The 17,351-nt window shown below is 37.4% G+C and overlaps 1 protein-coding gene across 1 annotated transcript; it reads left to right on the top strand.

Moving 5' to 3' along the window:
- The first annotated feature begins 3,104 nt into the window (after positions 1-3,104).
- LOC146332629 (sorting nexin-1-like) lies at positions 3,105-14,895 on the top strand. Its single transcript, XM_084739200.1, has 15 exons — positions 3,105-3,264; positions 5,415-5,562; positions 6,951-7,081; positions 7,230-7,296; positions 7,537-7,580; positions 7,702-7,843; positions 7,938-8,016; positions 9,108-9,183; positions 9,365-9,478; positions 10,007-10,100; positions 10,265-10,470; positions 10,819-10,962; positions 11,671-11,751; positions 13,381-13,452; positions 13,641-14,895. The coding sequence occupies exons 1-15, from the start codon at positions 3,145-3,147 to the stop codon at positions 13,689-13,691; spliced, it is 1,569 nt and encodes a 522-aa protein (XP_084595326.1). The 5' UTR covers positions 3,105-3,144; the 3' UTR covers positions 13,692-14,895.
- The last annotated feature ends 2,456 nt before the right edge of the window (positions 14,896-17,351 follow it).

Here is a 17,351-nt window from a genome sequence, read left to right as displayed (position 1 = left end):
TTTCCTGTGAAACTGCAGCAGTGTTTTGGGGACTAAAAAACTAAACCTGACCTTCAGTTGGCATGAGGGTGACTAGATAATGACTGAATTTTCATTTCTGGGTCAACTATCCCTTTAAACCTTCGGGGAAAGTCAGTAGTCAAATAGTCAATCAATAGAGAACTAATCAGCACTAAGTTTGATAATAGTGAAAATGCCAAAAGAAATTACATCAAAACATGACGTTAAACTGAATATTTGGGTAAATAAAGATATTTGTATGATGGTTGATATTGTCAGAGTCCAGTAGCATATAGAGATACTTTTTAATTTCTCTCCCCATTACTCTGCAAGTAATTTGGTCAAATGTCGCCATTTTTGTCAGCAGCTCAATCTTTTCCTTGAAACAACATGGGACTGACAATTTCCAGTGTCTCAGTATAACAGTACAGGCATTAGACGACATGTCCCCACACAAATTATAACTCTTCTAGTCTCATAAATATGTAACTTACAACATATTAAAAATCTGAATGCATGAGGATGAAAGTGTTGAAAAATACTGACATCAGTGACGCCACAACCTTCCATGTTTTGTGCATGTACACTTGTCCACACAAAGACTTCAGCGTCGTCCACAATCGACCGCTAACTGTGTCTTACGTGAGACATGGAGTTGGATGCAGTACAGTGAACGTGCAAAAAGAAATTTTTAACACTTAGGTGTTGAAGTGTGTGAAATGACCCAGTGGGTTTGTCTTCTTGCAATTTCTTTGTGATGTTTACAAGTTTATGTTCATCGTTGCCAACATTTATGCTGATTAGTGTTAATTTGGCAGTGATGTTTAAATAATTTTTAAAATCATTTACATGGATTAGTGACAAGTTTATGTTGATGTGTATACAAATACAGTGATGCTGATTTCTATTATTATTTTAAGAAGCAGAAAAGTGGTACCAGGTTTTAGTTAAGAAACACCTTCGAATCACCACTTTCTTAATCTTTTTATATGTGAAAGAGGAGACTTTAACATTAGATTTTCTGTTGTAATTTGTGTGGGGTTCGCCCCTTTTTTTCCCTCACAAAATGCCTGCACTTAAAAGGCAATTTTAGTAGGATCATTTTATTTATGTTATTTAAAATTTATTCAACCAGGCAAGTCATTAAGAACAAATCCGTATTTACAATGCCGGCCTGGCAAAAGGCAAGAGCTTCTCAAAAAATAAAAGACAGCAACACACACAACAAGCAGTACATGAAAGACACACAGTATAAAACACACAACAGACAGCAGCATCAGGTAGCAGAGCAACAATACAAGCTAACAACAGTAGACGACAGACACAGCAGCAAATTTGAATAAAATGCACAGCAAATTCATTTAGCATCACATTTAGACAATTTTCTAAAGCTTCCCTTGTGTACGATTCCTTTAAGACCTTTTTTTTACTCATTCAGAACATTCTGAGGACACAAAACCTGTTCAGTTTGTTTATGTTGGAATTTGCGTGAAGCTGACCCTCAGTTTTGGGTAAAATCCCTCGACTGTTATTCTTCATCCTGCAGTTGTAGCCAGACGGACCCGTTACCTCTGTCACGATGATGCTGTCCGGTAACAGACCCAGAAAACATAAAGCTGCAGATTTAATCGACTGAACTGAGAGACGCCTCATCCTCTTGTAGGTGCTCATAAGGATTTCTTCTTTTGGTTCTAAACACTCAGTTTCCTGTGAAGCCTCACAAAAAGACATCTGTCATTTTCAGCCTCACATAGTCAAACACTTAAAGCCTCCTTTGTTTGCAGGTGTTTCAGATAAAGACTGTATTCAATAATGAACTGTGATTTTTGTGCAGTCTTACTTTCTTAAAGGCCGTTTCACACCGTAGTTTATAAAATCACTTCACTTCTGCTGTTCTTCTTCTGCACGACTCTCACACTGGTTCACCTGCCTCCTCATTAACCAGCCCTCCGTAGCTTGAAGGTGAGATTTTGTCGACCTTTAATTGTTCGATCAGATTTTGTAGCTGATATTTTTGTGCCACAGTCATCATAATATCAGACTAAGTAAAAACTGGATTTCTGCCCAAGTGGCTGATGGTCCTGACTCACGCAGCATTTGGCTGCTGGTTGGCGTTCATTTCCAGTTCTGTTGATGCAGCTGAAAAGTGTGACGTGATGTCACAACAACAAATCTGAATAAACAAAAAACAACAACATGTTTCGAAGTTGAACCAGTGAGTTTAAGAATGTGTGAATTTCAAGGTGTCAGTATGCACATTAAGACCAGGTTTGAGGAGTAATGGATTACATGTAACAGGATTACATAATCTGGATACAAAAAAGATAACAATTTCATTACAGTAAAAAATTTTAAAAAAGTAATCACATTACAGATGCATGCAATGTTAAAATGAAGAACAATATAGAACCATGCACAGTGCATACAGTTGTCTTTTTTTTGTCTTTAAATTACAACACAAGTAAGAAGCAAAGTTCAAGTCTGATGGGACGCAGGTACATGGAGTGTTTCATTTATTTATTTATTTTTGGCAATTTTTTCCTCATTTAAAGTTTCCTGAATCAACAAATGGCTCCACCAGACAATATAACGTCGAATGAGGTGGATTTACCGCCATTTAAATATCCATGAATGCATTTTTAACTGGTTAAATTCTCAATGGCGATTAGTCGATCAATGATTAATCATTAATATCCTAACTCCAAACCTGTGCTGCTACAGTGTTTACTTTTTCATCCATATGTCCTGGTTTTAATCACAAAGCCTTCAGCAGATGAATAGTTTACATATTAATTCAAATTATATTGAGTGCACAATAATGATTTTTAAAGGTAACAATGTAGATTACACAGTGTATGTAAATATGTAAATATGAGTACAGGTATAGTCTTGAAAATCTACTCATACATGTAAAAGTACAAGTACCAAAAAATACTTAATAACAGTAACCTGAGTATTTGTAATTTATAACTTTCACCCCTGAGTAAAAGTACTTGTTCTGTAGAAATATTGCTCCATAATAAATACCGTCGCCTCGCCCTGTAATACTGGGCGGTGACCAGCAGGCGTCGCTGCAGCCATTGGCTCCCACCTCCTTCACTCCTTCCACTTCCGCCTACGTCAGTCCCCCTCACAACACGGAATATGGCGGCCAGCTCGGATCGGAATCCCCCTCCTTTCCCTGCATCAGAGGAGCCAGGAGCGGGACTGTCTGACATGGCAGACGGAGACAGCGACGAGGGAGAGGACATCTTCGTCAGTAACGTATGTTTGCAGCTCTTCATCGTGAACTATAACCCGTTTATTAACGGTTATAGCTGCATTAAGTCAGCGAGACAGTAAGTCTGCCTCTTTATCTCATCTGACCTGCATTCATGGCATCCAAAATAACTGACAGAGAGGCGACAAATGTTGGCAGACTTTATATAAAAGCGACGAAATTGATTCATAAACTCAGTCGAAGTTAGTTTGCAGCTCAGAAATGAAGCTTATTTGACTTGTATCTGTTAGAACTTATCATTGCTTTTCGGCTTTTTCGGCCTTCCCTGATGTTTAATTGTTCATTTAAAGATGCTCCTGTCTAAGTGTCCACTTGAACGCCTCATATTTGGGGTTTTTTTTGTCATAAATTGAAAGTTTTTCTTTGCTAATGTCCAGCTCACATGACCCCACCCAGTTTATCTGTGTCTGTAAAAACGTTATAACGGTCATGAGGCAAGACAGCTCACTGCTCCTCTAATGTCATCCAGGGTTGCCAGGTCTGTTAGATAAAACCAGTCCAACGGCTAATAAAACCGCCCCAAACACCAGCCCAGTAACACAACTCAACAAAAGCATATACACTGCTTTTAAAGTGCAATAAAACTGCTGTCATTATCAAATGTACTGTAATAATCTGCTAACACCATAAATATTTAGTGTGCCAGGATTAAAAGCAGTTTTCCCCAACAATTCTTTAACTGAGGTCAGAGTGTCAAACACAGTTTCAGCACAAGCTACATCAGTATTATGATTGCCCTCATATTTTTCATTTAAAATATAGATATATAGTTGTTTTCCATCTACGTTGCATCCAGAATAGGTGTATGATGATCAATAAGTCTATGGTGATTAGAGCCTGACCAATGTATGAGTCTGACAGATATGTCAGTCTTGGCATATATGTTCACCAACATGAAAACCTCTTTACAGAACATATAATGCAGAAAACAACGCTGTGGGTCATTTATATTTACGGGAAACATTTGAGGGAAACATTTATGAGGACGAGAGGAGCTGGCAGGTTTCAGTGCTGTGAAGTTATGCTTCATATTTTATCCATACTGACCCTGACAATATTAACATATTCAGCAACTGACTGATGTGAAACAGTAATGATGTTTATTTAGCCATTTATTTTATTTGTATTTATTCTTTATTTTCTCAGTGTTTCTTTCTATAAACTGGTTGACACTATATATGTTACATTATTTGAAATCTCAAATAAGTTATAAAATATTCTTTTATTTATTTATTTTTTTAAAGAAAACAGCCTTCTGAGTACCTTTGCAGGGTCCCATCAGTGCAAAATTGCTGCAGTCCACATAGAAAAGGTCTGTTTTTATTTCCGCTCAAAAATTTACCATATTCATAATTTGTGATTTTTTTCCACTTTAAAATCAATATAGTATCTGTGTCGAAAAAATCCCATTTTGGTTCATCTGTAATTGTGATATTTGATTGTGAACTTAAATTTTGAGAAGTGTTATTCAATCATGTTTTTACCAGTTAAATCTCGTCCATACTTTTATTTTGTCTATGTTGGATTATTGTAACTCACTGTATTCAGGTTTCAGCCAGAAATCCATCTCACGTCTTCAGCTGATGCAAAACACAGCTGCCTGACTTTTAACCTGTACAAGAAGACAAGGTCATATCCGCCCTGTTTGAGCCTCTCTTCACTGGTTAAGATTTTACTGATCACTTTTAAAGCACTTCATGGTTTTGCTCCATGTTACATTCCTGATGAGCCGGGGCGCCGCCTCAGACTTCCCTGCATGAGGATCTGAGGCTCGCTGAATCAGTAACTTCTTTTAAATCACTTGTCAAAACTTACTTTTATTAACTTTAACAAACTATTTATTGTAATGTTTTTTTCAGTTATTATTTGTTTTATTAATACTATTTATTTTTATTGGGGGGGGGGGGTTATTCCATTTCTGCTCCACTTTTGTTTGGTTTGAAATGTTTTAATCCTGGTTCTGCCATTTAAAGTACTTTATTAACTTTGTTTTAAAAGCTTTGAATGAATAGCATTTATTATTATTATTATTATTATTATTATTGGCTGTGGGCCTGGCAACCCTGGTGTCATCCCCTCTGTTTCGTCAGCGTTTCCGTGTCTCATTACAAGCGTGTGTCCTTGCTGTCTGCAGAGTAACCCTGTGGCTGTGAGTCGAGGAGTTTCTCAGCCAGACCGTGTCAGTGAGGAGCCTCCAGATCTGTTCAGTGAGGAGGAGGCCAGCAGCACTCCTGCCAAATCCAACGGAGTTCACTCTGACGATGACAACGACCTGTTTGCTGGTTAGGCAACGTTTTCTACTTACAATTTTACTGCATTTGATCCCACTAAGTTTTAAGTTTGCAGTGCTTACTGGTTCTGAAAAGTCTTCACAGTCTTGTGAGATGGTTTATGTTCAGCCTTGGTCATGCTAGACACTTTTAATGTGGATCTTAAAGGGGCATTCCACAGATTTTGCACATCACATTGAGTTAACTAGTCATGAGACTCTAAGCTGATGTCATTAAACCTTGAGCTTGAAGTTGGGCTGCAGCCATGGGCTACGCTGATCATTGATTAAACCAGTAATAATTATTTTATTTAAAAAAGTCACAGTTTTCCAGATCATAATGTTTGCCAACTGTCTCAAAGATACTCAGTTTATAATCAGTTTACAAATCTTAACATTTAGAATCTGCAACTTGAGAATGTTTTACTTTTTTGCTTAATAACTGCTCAGTGCACCTTTAAGAAAACTTAACAAAGATGCAATGAGATGTTTTGGTTTGTCCCCTTAAATGAAGGTAAGGGATCCAAAACAAGGATTGTTGTGGTATTGGCACTGGTATCAAAAAAATCTGATAACCTGCACCAACTCTAGAATTCCCCTCACTGCCTCGTGTCCATCATATAACTTATTTGGGGTTAATACAGGAGATGTATAAAAGATGTTTAAAATACAGTAACTCTATTTTATTTATAACTTGAATGTTTACAACTAACATGTACAATACAAAAGGAATACAAGAAAATGCAACACTAAGAAAAGAAAAAAGTACAAGAGAAATCCACCAACCCCCTGAAAGACATTACCGAACACCAACAATACACTCACACAGTCACTAATGATGAGTGAAAGCAAAAGTTTTTGTTTTACTTTTAAACCTTGTCGAAAAACCAACATTCAGCGTCAGTTTCCAGAACTTAACTTGTTTTAATTTCTCAGTGCCACACATATGTTGCAGGTCTGTACCCAGAAAGTAGGGCGAGTTGATATCCAGCCCAGTTACTACCAAGCCTGAAATCTTGTGATTATCTGGTCAACAGCCAACACAAGATTAAAGAGATAAAACAGCGAATTACCAGACTGTGTCACAGTTAATGAAGTACTCAGTTTTACAGAGGATTAAAAAAGGTTGTAACACACTTTTGTGAAAAGGCATTGTGCATAGACTGATCTGTTTTAGTTAGCGAACTGAAAAAGTTTCATACATCATTCATCAGTAATAATCTGTAGAAACAATAAAGTTGTAATGTTGTCAGAATGCATACTGAACATATATACTTCAGGTGTGGTGTCGTTTTATAACAAAGTGTGTTATTCTGTGTGACGTACACATGACTCATACGTTATTCTTTTCTTTTTGGATACAGAGGGGCAAACATTAATCAAAAGTCTTTCCTATCCCAGAGGCACACGTGGAGCTGAGCACAGACAAGCCCAGTTCTGATCGGAAGGAGCTCTCCGCCTCCTCTGGCCCTCGTCCTGCTTCCTCCTTCACTCAGAGCCCTGCAGCCATGCAGCCCACCTCCTTGGAGCAGGTACAGGACACGCCTGAGCACAGCTTCCTAGCAACTTTTTGGAACAATCAATTGCAAACATGCTCTTCTAGTGCCTACTCTGTAATCACCAAGTAATCTCTCTGATCAAGTCAAATATTCAAAGGTCTGTTCTTCTTGTTAATTACAGTTGGAGGAAGAAGAAGCCAAGGATAGTTTTGATGTGGATGTTGCTGTAACCAACCCTGAGAAAGTTGGTCAGTCTCTACTTTCTGTTTGTTAAAGCTATCATAAAGTTTTGTAATCTCCTGTTTGTTCAGATGTTTTTATTTGGAAAGTAGATGGATAATTATATTGTTGAATAGTTCATTTTTATGTTTATAGCTAATTTTAGCAGCCTGAATTCTTTCAGTGCGCTGCCCTTGACATGTTCATTTCAAACTAAAACTGTACTAATTCTCATTTTCAATGTATCGCCAATATTTCTGTCCTCCCAGGTGATGGCATGAATGCATATGTGGCCTACAAAGTTTCCACCAGGGTCTGTAATAAATCTGTTATTTTATACATATATTTTGTGTTTCCTAAAACTGCTAATATGTCCAAAATCTTCACTATTGTTTCGGTATTTTTTCAAGTTCTGTCCCTGTCTCTACACTCAGACGTCCATGCCCATGTTCAAGAGTAAAGCCTTCACTGTGAGGAGGCGTTATAGTGACTTCCTGGGTCTTTATGAGAAGCTGTCCGTCAAGCAGTCGCTCCAAGGCTGCATCATCCCACCACCACCAGAGAAAAGTGTCGTCGGTGGGTGCTCGTGTCTTTCTTTTTATTTTAGTCTGTGTGTTTTTACGTGTTTCTGTTTCCCTTTTGTGACATTTGGTGTCATTTGGACCAAAAGGAATGACAAAAGTGAAGGTGGGAATGGACGACCCGTCATCAGTAGAGTTTGTGGAGAGAAGAAGAGCAGCTCTGGAGAGGCAAGGATCCATAACGCATGTTTCATACACACATTCAGCATTAATAAACAGTGGCCACAAGAGCTAAATATCTGACTTAGATCCATCATACATGATGTAGCACATGACAGAGACAGAGATGATCCCACACACATAAATTTGTGTGGAAGTGTAAATGAGAAAACATCATACAGTATAATTACACACACACTGTCCAATACAGTCAGTGATGCAACAAATAAACATCTGGAGAGAACAAAAGGAACAGGATGAACATAAATTAATAATAGATTTGAAAATAAGTAAATAAATAGAAATCCCACTTATAACCCAAAAATGCCAGTTTGCCTTTTTTGTTGTTGCAGTCTATCATTCCTTTTAAAGGGCTAGTTCAGTTTTTTTTTTATAATGTGGTTGTGTGAGGTACTTATCCATAAGCAGTGTATTACCTACCATAAATGGCGCTCGGCAGGCCCCCAGTTTAGAGAAGCAGAGAGGTGTACCAGCACAGAAGGTAAGCAATGAGTTGTTGTGGACAGGGTCAGCAGCAAAATGTGTTTTATCCACTTAAAAAAGTGGATTTCAAGTGTGCCCTTTATTTAGAATATTTTCACTGTTTTACCGTGCTGTCAGACAACCTTTTCTGACTGGAAACTGCCGTCATATAGACTAAATATCTGTTAGCAAAAACATTCATTTTACCTCACAAGACACGGGAGTTGCTGGTCTACCGTTGCCTTGATTGGTTTTATATATATATATATGTACATATATATAGCATACACTTAAATTGCTATGAATTTTTTAGGTGGCTAAAGTGTGTTTTGCTGCTGACTCTGTCCTCAGCAGTTCAATGCTTATCTTCTGTGGTGGTATTCCTCTCTGCATCTCAATCAAACTGGGGTGTTCAGACCGTCATCTGCTGTAGGTAATACACTGACTATCATTAAATACAACCCCACTTGAAGAAATCTGAACTGTCCCTTTAATAAGAAGAGCGGATATGTTTGTAGTCCCTCTAAGGCCTTTTAAACTATATTTCTACTCAGCCATATACATGTTTTATGGATTTGTTTGTCCTCACTTCATCTTGCTGTCACTGTTTTTTGTAGGTATCTTCAGAGAGTCGTGTCTCACCCTTATTTACTACAAGACCCTGACGTTCGTGAGTTCTTGGAGAGAGAAGAAGTGAGTATAAAAAGATTTCCTAATAGAAATAAGCTTGATAATGGCTTCCTTAAAATGTTAGATTTAGTCTCGTGCCTTGAGAAAGAATGCTTGGTGTTTTTTTTTTCTTTTTATATAAAAAAAAATATAAATAGGTACTATACTATGAGACGTTTGTTTGTGTGTCTCTGTGTGTTTTCAGCTACCCAGAGCAGTGAACACCCAGGCACTGAGCGGAGCCGGCTTCCTCAAAATGATCAATAAGGCATCAGATGCTGTCAACAAGATGACCATCAAGATGAATGAGTCCGATACTGTAAGGGGTCTCTGTTTTATAATGTGCAGGAGGCAGCTGCACATGTGGCCTGTGTATAGAGACACCTTCTAAGATTCTGTCATAGAATTGGAAAAATAAATCATGATAGATCAGTGAAGGCACCATTTAAACAATGATGCAGTGAATGTCCAGAGGTGGGACTAGAGAGTAGGACTGGATATGGACAAAAATTGAATCCTCAGGAATTTATTCTGATATATGCTGTTTAACATTTCTGAGGGTTTTTTCAATGTCTAGGTTTTTGTATGAATGACCTCTTATCTGTCTTAAATCTTATCTGATAATTAGTGCAGACAATTGCAGAGGATGATAATTTGATATCATTCCTTAATAATGTAATCATTTCGAATGACTGGAAAATGAAATATTAAGCAAGCAGAGACAAAGAACATTTTATGAAGTTAAAAATCATATCAAGACAAACAGGTCTTCAATTCTAGACATGATGAGGTTGTTTGGTGGAGTTTCTTTTTCTTGATATTGTCTTGTCTCTGCTGTATGTCTCAGTGGTTTGAGGACAAGTTCCAGGAGGTGGAGAACGAGGAGCAGCAGCTGAGGAAGCTTCACGCTCTGGTCGACTCCCTGGTCAATCACAGGAAGGGTGAGCTACATCAGAATGTCATCACTTGTCTGTCTGTCCAATTATTTTTTTTTTGTCAGATTGTTTCAACCGTGGAAACAGAAGAGTTCAGTTCAGCTGCCTCTAGACTTTTAGGGTGAAACAAGTAGACTGAATAGGTTTTTTGTTTCCTCCTTCAACACCAGAGCTGTGTGGGAACACGGCAGTATTTGCCAAAAGTATGGCCATGTTGGGAAACTCTGAGGACAACACAGCCCTGTCCCGGGCCCTGTCCCAGCTGGCAGAGGTGGAGGACAAGATGGAGCAGCTGCATCAGGAGCAGGCAGCCAGTGACTTCTTCATCTTTGAGGAGCTGCTGGCCGACTACATCCGCCTGCTGGGGGCAATGAGGGTAAGCTCAGGGCTGCAAGGTGGGACATACAGTATACAAAATTAAGGATTCTTGAAATGAAAGGCAAGTGCTTAAAACTTTTTATGTGGCCATGTTAAACAAAATATTACTCATGCTTTAGATGAAACTCATCTATGCAATTATTTTCAACAATGTTGTATCTGCACATTTTGTCTGGGCAACATAAAACACCACAGTAAAGTCACTCTTAAATAATCTTTAACAATACTTTAACATTGTGCAAGGTCACAGTTTTACTGGAGCTGAGTTACCTGTTCTCTGTTTGGCACGTGGAATGATCAGGTGTTGTGTTACTGTTGCCATCTAATCCAAAATGGACATCCACAGGGGTGTTTTGACCAGCGTATACGGGCGTGGCAGCGATGGCAGGAGGCTCAGAGCACACTCCAGAAGAAGAGAGAGGCAGAGGCCAAGCTGCTGTGGGCCAACAAGCCCGACAAACTGCAGCAGGCCAAAGAGGAGATCACTGAGGTGACGGACCGCAACACAGACGCCCTGATTTATGTTCAAATCCTGTCCTTTCACATAGTTTTACATTTCAAATAATACGACCTGTAATTCACAGTGAACCAGGCAGTAAGACTGTTGGTCATGTGGTTCTGAAGCAACTATGAGACCTTTCATTAACACCCAGCTGACTTTAGCTGATTGTTACTCTCTCTTCAAAAAGAGGAGAATGTCTGTTCTGTAAATGTCTGGGTGTTATTCATTATGACAAAAAGATCGACCTCTAGTCAAGGGAGATTTCTATTTTTTTTATATACTTTCTTTTTATTGTTTTTTTAATATTTGTTTGTATTTTGCTGGTTCCAGCTTCTCAAATATGAAGAGCTGCTGCTTTTCTGTGCTTTATTTAATCATGTAAAATGCAGAAACAGCTGAATTAAATATGTTTTGATTTGACAAACAAGCTAGATGTTAGCTAGTATTTAGGCTAGTGCCATCAGCGTATTATTTTAAATAAAACGATTTCCTGTTTCTTTATAGAAGATCCTGTGTTTTTAGATAAGCACATCCTGTGTAACAGGTGTCTGCAGTCTTCCATAAGAAGCAGCTGATGTGTATTTTTTTATTATTTACAAGAATATTAAATGTCATTATATATGTTATAAACGTTGGACAATATCAATATGAATACTCTGTTCATTTTTTTGTTTGTCTCCTTGTATCTGTCCTCAGTGGGAGGCGAAGGTTACTCAGTATGAGAGAGAATTCGACAGGGTTGGAATGACTGTACGCAAGGAGGTTCTCAGGTTTGAGGTATGTTTATTTATGTATAATAACTATCTGTAAAACTCAAAATTGTTCATGTTTTATCATCTCACTTCAAATTTGAATCACAGTAGATTTAGTGTGGCTGTTTTTCAACGCTAAACGGAGTAAGACTAATATTTCCATTAGCACTGGTAGGATTGAGACAAACTGTGGGGAAAAAAAACATGTCTCAGCAAAGTACATGACATTTTAAAGAACATTTGAAATAGTGGCCAAAGAGTCTTCATGAATCAGCCAACTTAAAATTCAAACCAGTACCTCGTCAGACGGGACAACAGAGGCAGAGTCTAGTGCACAAGGTTATAGTAAGAGCTTTTAATATGTTTTAATGCAGCAGCTAACATTTATACCTGTTATTAAAATGTGATATGTATGTGGATATGGTTTCCAGACAATAATAATTATTTTTATTGAAATTATTACTATTACACCTACCTAAGATCCAGTACAGTGAAAGCCAAAACGATGCATGATGTGGTCTGACAGATCTGATCACATTTCAGTCACGCAGCTTTTACACCTTTTTCTTTTACATGAATAAAATATCTGAAAACAGATCACATTTTCATATCAGGTGTAAATGGGGTGAATGCTACAAAAATACTGTAATTCTTTTGAGTTAAAGCCAGGAGCTCAGGATTAATGACTGTCAGTGATCCGATGTCTGTATGGCGTGTAGAGTTGTATGGGGTTACGTTGTAGAAGCCTGGTGTCATTTGATTTAATGAAGGTAAACACGGTGGATGACCGGTGCGGCAGCGGCTGCGGTTTTATACCTGTCCTGCTGCCTTCAGATGGTTGCAGATATTTAATGAACTAAAGCAGCTGCATGTGTACAACAGATACAGTAACAATCAGTCATAATAATTTAGAGATAAATGCAGACTGATTTACTGGCATTCCTGCTTTGATCACATTAAATGTAATTTTGTTATCTGAACACATGTACTTGCTGAGGAGTGTTCAATTTAATTAGCATTATTCTTTTATTTCTGCGCATTTTCTTCCAGGATTCTACTCTGCTCTTTTCGACTAAATCATCAGATTGGCAGCAGACATTGTGCCAGAAACAACGTGGTTCTGAGATGTCTATTCTGAGCGCAAAGTCGAGAGCCATTTTTCACCAAAATACCAACAACTCACTTCGCTCTGTGTCACCAAAATACCACACAGACTAACAAAGTGTATTTCAAGCTCAGGAAAATACTAAACACAGGTCGCCGCACCAGCTTGAAAATAGTGCAATTCATCTAATGAAAATATATTTCCTCTTCTGTTTATGAACCAAATGTTGTCACCTATGTCCATCAGACACTTCCCTTGCCTCTCTATCCGTTAAAATATTCTTTTAACTTTCGGTTATGTTCATCCTATTGAAATGTTCTTTTTAATCGGTTTTACGGTGACCCTGATGAAGGCCATGAGCCAAAATAGATTGATCTTACAATAAAGTTGTTCTTTATACTTCAGGTTTTGCAGGAGTTTTGACCTCCTCAGATTATTTCCTCTCTCTGTTCACTTCAGAAGTGGGTGACATTCTGCCAGAAATCTCTTACAGCTGCTTTTCTACTGGCAAAGAGCTTGAGACATGACAACACTTTTCTTTCTTTGCAGAAAGAAAAAGCCAAGGACTTCAAGAGCCAGATAATCAAATATTTGGAGGCAATGCTGCAGTCTCAACAACGGGTAATCACTTAACTATTTCAAGCATTGCATTCAACATGAACACTTACCTCAGTATGTTTGACTTTATTCTTGGGTCCCAAAGTGTTCCTTTAACCATATAATACATGCATTTATTTTCAACGTCTTAAGATATTGAGCATTTTACACATTTTAACTCTTTTATTCCTCTCGTTCTGATTCCATTCTAGCTCATAAAGTTCTGGGAGGCGTTCCTTCCCGAGGCAAAGGCGATAGCTTAATGAAGAGGGAGACTTTTTAAAGACCCCAACTGCCTTTTTTGAACACTTTACCTCTTGACCAGGAACTGAGAGGACAATTTTGAAACACACACAAGAAACTTCCATCCATTTTTTTTTCTTTTTGTCTTTTTAATCATAGTGTATTCTCTTATATTGTACAGTTCTTTGATATAATAAGAAGCTGCCGCATTTCCACAACATTTCTTTGGCATAATTTCTCGTTTATGTTCTTGATTTAAAGATGGTATGAAGCAGGAATCCAGCAGAGATTAACCTGGCCGTAGTATTTGTAAAACCCACTGTCTGTCAGAGGGGATATACAGTATATTTATGTTTCTTCTTGCTTAAATGAGTATATTAAAGTGTTAACACTGAGGTACTGCCCTCCTAGAGTAACATTGTCTATAGTTTACATTAGAAGATAGACGTATGTAAGTCATTCCAGTCTCTAACAGCCTATGTTGATGGATGCATGTCAGATAATGTTTTGATGCACTAAAATGCATTGTACAGTTGGAAAAGCTGTTTTTTTTAATGAAGAACCACTATTGATGACTGAGGTCATTTATCAGGAGTATTAGCACATTGTTAGAGTGAATCACACAATAAGTATTATGTCATAGAAATCATATTAAAACTCAGATTTGACAAGTTACATGCTTGTCAGGGTTGTTACAAAACGATAACAGATATGTGAGGTTACAGTGAGTGCAAGTTGAGAAAATGCAATCACTGCTTTGTTGGTATTTTCTACGATGATGTATTTGCTAGAATCATTTTTATTATATTAATCCATTTCTTCCACCATGACAGTTTTAAGTCCTTATATTTCTTGTGTCAGAGTTTGAGTCCCAGAGGAGGTCATTTGGAGATGCTGCAGAGATTGTTTACTGCCTGTGTAAATGACATGTATGTACACATGTACAGTACTTGAATCGAATCATACAGCTACTGTCTGATATTATTAGTAACCTTAACATTTCTTTTTGATAAATTGGTTTAACGATGACAGAAAGACACAGACATTCAACTGATATGGTCCTTATTTTCTTATTCAGCATTTGTAAGTGTAGTTTTACTGTCATGTCATATTTACGTAAGAATGTGCTTTATTTTTGTAACCACTTTGCATTAGCACACACATTTTCCTGGAAATGCTATACAGGTAGATGTACAAAATAAATATGATTGGTTAAGCTTTGGACTCTCGTTTCAGGCTTGTTTTTTTTTTTTTTTAGTTTGCTTTGTTTTGTGTTTGGTGGGATTTCCCATTTCAGTTAATTTCATGGATGAATTATGAAACAAGGCCTCTAGGCTTATAAATTAGGATAATGTCTTTTTCAGAAACAGTTTGAAGATTGAAGTGCTGCTGATGCTTGAAAACTACTTAAACTTAAATATTTTGTTCATGCTGTAGATAAGCTGTTTAAACTCTTTCCTGAACTTTATGACAAGCGATCAACATATTATTCTCAAACTGGATGTACAAGAATAAAGGGCTCATGACAGAGTCTATTTCCTTAAAGCAGAGCTATTCTGGTATCAGACTCTGGATGCTGGTTGACCTCAACTCAACAGAAAAGACTCAATTAGAAAATAAACAAACAAACAACTTAAAATTAATTATTAGGATTTATTTGGAAATTTCTTCATATTAAATTAACCCCGGAGCTCAAATTTTACGACAGCTTGAGTCCAAAAAATGCTCAGAAAGAGAATATGAATGTGGACATTTATAATTCTGTGACTAAGTTTGCTGGTGAGGTTCATGTGACGTGATCAAAAACCCCAGAACAGCCACTAAACAGACTTTGAAGTTAGATTGTGTGTTGTTTCCCAGGTCAAGAATGAACTTTGAAGCTCAGTGTTTAATTTGCTGTAGCTGTTGGTAGAATATTAAAGGACTGATCATGATTTCCTGTCTTTTTACCAAGTTCACAGACTTTCCAACATGACGTGTAAATAACTGTTTAGTGCTGCAACTAATGATCATTTTCATTATCAATTAATCTGACAATTGTTTGCTCAAACAATCACTGGTCTTTAAAATGTAAGAAAATAAAAGACGATGCCCATTACCATTTTCTAAAGCTCACTGTCCTACAAATAAGTCACTGTTTTTGGTTGAAAAAAGAAAAAAAGATTTTTTGTCAATCAACTAATCTATTTAGACTAATAGTTTCAGCAATCTGATGCTCTGGTTTTTCCTTTGCAAAAATCCATTAATGGTTGGTTAAATAGTTAAACTGCTACATTTACAATCTGCAGCTCTATAATTTAATTGACTTTAGACCCACTGGATCATCATCAGTCTTACCTGATTTTCAAACTGGATGTCCTTAACTGTCAGTGGTAAATTTAGCCCTCAGCTGTGAGTTTGCACACATTGTTAACCCAGGGTTAACCTAAACCCAGGGCTATACAATCCACACCACACCTCTACTAGGCCCGGGTTAAATGTCGGTTTGAACCCACGACTAATGTTTACACTCTAGAATGACATGTAACTACATTTTACCAGTCTTTCGCCCCGTTTTAAATTAGCACCTTTAAACTTGTTTAGTCGATTATTAGGGAAAAACCCTACAAACCTGGGGCGAATCCTGCTCTTGAGCGGGGGCTTAAGTCAAGACCAGCCCAGCCCAATGTGTAAGGACTGTGCCACTGTTAAGGTACCAATGTGGTTTTCTTGATGAGGTTTGGCTCCTGGTACAATTTAGGCAGCTACCACCACAGCCAGCTGAAAATGGTCTCATAACGGCCAGTGTCAAAACTAACTACATTTAACAGCTTAATGTCATGTTAAAACATAAAGCTTAACAGTTTCAATAAATCTCATAATGTCAAGTTGTCATTACAAATACATCTCAAACAATGTCAGCTTTGCATTAGAAAGGACATAACTGAGTTAATGACACTTAATGACAACAGTCATTCCTAAAGACAGTGTAATGACAGTCTTATGCACACCCCTTTTCTGAAAATTATCCATAAATAAGCTCTTAGTCTGTTCGTGATAATGTTTGTGTACACTTGCATGTATTATGAATGAGTGTTCTGAATCATTTTGTAGAAGAGGGTGTTTGTGGGATGCATTGTTGTCAAGTACTATGCTAAAACTATGTCTCAGTGTTTTTAATATCTGATAGATACAACTGTATATATTAAATCCACTGATTCTCAAAGTGCAGTGAGGGGAAACCAGGTATCTATCCAGTTTTTTAACCCCATCTACTTTTTTCCCCATTTTTTATTTTAAGTTATTGAACCAGTCTTTTTATATAGGCTTATATTTTGTCAGCAAAATCACAATTTTCTTGTTAATCTACATTTTTTTGTTTCCTTGTTCAAGCCCACTTGACTTTGACAGAATGTGAAACTGTTTTGGTCATGGGTTTCATACACTCTCTGTGATAAAACATCTAAGTCTAGGTTCACACGTTCCCGCTTTAGGGCTTAATTTTTGTTTACTGCTTAGATCTGATTTAATTTGTTTGGCTGTTCACATTATCTTTAAAATGTGGCCAATATCAGATTAATGGTCCTGAACTGACCTGCATGTGCATAAGTACAATAACAAGACTTCACATGCAGCATGCTGTTGTATGGAAGTAAACATGGAGGAAAGTGAAGTCAGCATTTATGATTTTGTTATAAGTT

The sequence above is a fragment of the Lutjanus erythropterus genome, chromosome 1, assembly GCF_056507025.1.
Source record: "Lutjanus erythropterus isolate fLutEry1 chromosome 1, fLutEry1.hap2, whole genome shotgun sequence".
Classification (NCBI taxonomy): domain Eukaryota; kingdom Metazoa; phylum Chordata; class Actinopteri; order Lutjaniformes; family Lutjanidae; genus Lutjanus; species Lutjanus erythropterus.
The sequence above is the reverse complement of the archived record's forward strand: the minus strand, read 5'-3'. Positions and strand labels throughout refer to the sequence as shown.